Consider the following 2,406-nt stretch of genomic DNA (forward strand, 5'->3'; position numbering starts at 1 on the left):
GAGCCTCAGAAGGAGGAATATTTCAGGAAGAGAATCAGTGATGAGCATCAAGCCAGCAGAATCATCTCACATATCAGAAGGGCAAGAAGCCTCCACATCATGTGCCACATTCCCGTCTTCTGCTGGATCTCAGCCACTGTGCTTCAAAACCTAATGAAACAAGATGACAGTGCAGAAATCCCTCAAACTCTGACTGAAATGTACATCCACTTCCTGCTGACTCAGATCAACATGAGAAATCAGAAGTATGATGACAAAGATCCAGAGAAACTCTCAAAGTCCAACAGAGAAGTGATTGTGAAACTTGCTGAACTGGCTTTGAAACAGCTGATGAAGGGCAATGTGATGTTCTATGAGGAGGACCTGATTGAGAGCGGCATAGATGTCACTGACGCCTCAGTGTATTCTGGGATTTGCACTGAGATCTTTAAGGAGGAATCTGTTATTCATCAGAGGAAAGTCTACTGCTTCATACATCTGAGCTTTCAGGAGTTTCTGGCTGCTTTCTTTCTGTTTTATTCACATGTAGTTAGGAACTTGGAATTACTGAAGACATTTCTGAAAGGATATAAGTGGTACAGTCGAGAAATCGCTCTGTTTGAGCTACTAGAAGGCACAGTTGATAAATCCTTACAGAGTGAAAATGGACACCTGGATCTTTTCCTGCGGTTCCTGCTGGGCATCTCACTGGAGTCCAATCAGAGACTCTTACATGATCTACTGACACACACAGTGAACAGCTCAGAGACCATCAACAGAATTACACGATGCATTAAAGACACAATCAATGATGATAAAGGTCTCTCAGCTAACAGGTGCATCAATCTGTTCCTCTGTCTGCTAGAAATGAATGATCAGACTCTGTACAGAGAGATTCAGAATTTTGTGAAATCAGAGAATCACTCAGTGAAGAAACTCTCTCCTTCTCACTGCTCAACAATCGCCTACATGATTCAGATATCAGAAGAGGTGCTGGATGAGTTTGATCTGAAGAAATACAACACATCGGATGAGGGTAGAAGGAGACTGATACCAGCTGTGCTGAACTGCAGAAAAGCTCTGTGAGTCTTTTATTTTGTACTTGATTTAGATTTCCAAGGAAAGTACACAGTTAAAAAAATCTAGACAGGTACAGCAGTTGAGAGTGTCAATTTTTATTCAAATAATTACTTTATCATGACCATTACATCTCATTGACCGCTACTATTAAACAGGCTGTTTTTTGCTAGTGTTCCACTCAGGCTATTAAAGTAAAACTGAAATGATCAGGGATCTTGTTAAGAATAAACTTGAGACGCTCTTTCTGAATGTTTGGTACAGCACAACATTTAGAATTTAACACATCAACATTTAGTTACTATATACCAACCGCAATATTAAAACCTGATTGACCACACTAATTTAAACCTATTTGAGATTATTGTAAGTCAAATTTCAGAGTTCACTCATTAGTCATATGAGCAATATGTCAATATATCAGCACAGAAAACAATAATTTAATCAACCATATCTTCATCCTGTTTTACAGACTTTCTGACTGTAATCTCACTGATCAGTGTTGTGAAAGTTTGTCTTCATCTCTACAATCATCAAACTCATTGAGAGAGCTGGACCTGAGTAACAATGACCTACAGGATTCAGGAGTGAAGATTCTCTCTGATGGACTGAAGAATTCACACTGCCAACTCAACATACTGAGGTAAGAAAAACAGATAAAAGTTCACTTGGTTATGAAATTAAAGATGCTCTCTGCTCTGGCCCTGATCTCCTGTGTGTTTGTAATATATCAGCACAGCCCAGTGTGTCTGAAGACTTTGGGGTTGCATTTGCTCCAGCCTGATTTTCTGTGATTAATTCAGTGATTAAAATGTCTGTTGTGATGAGTGAAGATAAACAGAAACTGTTACTGAGATCATCTGCTCCATCAACACTGTGACACTGAGTAAAACACTAAACCCAGAGTTTCTCCAGCTGAACTGAACCTGTAATAAAAATGGCAAATTGAATCAATGAATCATTTGATTTAAAGCAGAATTACAGGTGATATGATGTTGAGTGTTTGTTTGTGTTTGTAGATTATCTGGCTGTATGGTGACAGAGGAAGGCTGTCGTTTTCTGGCTTCAGCTCTGAGTTCAAACCCCTCACACCTGAGAGAGCTGGATCTGAGCTACAATCACCCAGGACAATCATTAGTCAAGCTGCTCTCTGATCCAAACTACAGACTAGGCAAACTCAAGTATGTTCAGCACTAACAATCACCACATGGGTTTGTTCATGTGTGTGCTGTAAAGTACATGTGTGAGCTATTAAAAGCCTGTTACAGTTGATAGATTTTTGGCTGAGTGATTAAGAAAATAGTTATTTTAAAAGAAACAGAGTTGACTTTTTAGACTCAGTGGGCCCTA

General features: G+C 39.4%; 1 protein-coding gene across 1 annotated transcript in view; it reads left to right on the forward strand.

Moving 5' to 3' along the window:
* LOC107576300 (NACHT, LRR and PYD domains-containing protein 3-like) overlaps positions 1 to 2,104 on the forward strand; it is a gene marked incomplete at its 3' end in the record, with an annotated part of 3,221 nt that extends 1,117 nt beyond the window's left edge. Inside the window, exons 3-5 of the mRNA XM_016262503.1 lie at positions 10 to 1,061; positions 1,529 to 1,699; positions 2,076 to 2,104. Of these exons, the coding sequence (XP_016117989.1) occupies positions 10 to 1,061; positions 1,529 to 1,699; positions 2,076 to 2,104 (1,252 nt within the window). The remainder of the gene's footprint in view (positions 1 to 9; positions 1,062 to 1,528; positions 1,700 to 2,075) is intronic.
* Positions 2,105 to 2,406: the final 302 nt, after the last annotated feature.

This window comes from Sinocyclocheilus grahami, unplaced genomic scaffold, assembly GCF_001515645.1.
Source record: "Sinocyclocheilus grahami isolate Dianchi unplaced genomic scaffold, SAMN03320097.WGS_v1.1 scaffold3459.1, whole genome shotgun sequence".
NCBI lineage: Eukaryota > Metazoa > Chordata > Actinopteri > Cypriniformes > Cyprinidae > Sinocyclocheilus > Sinocyclocheilus grahami.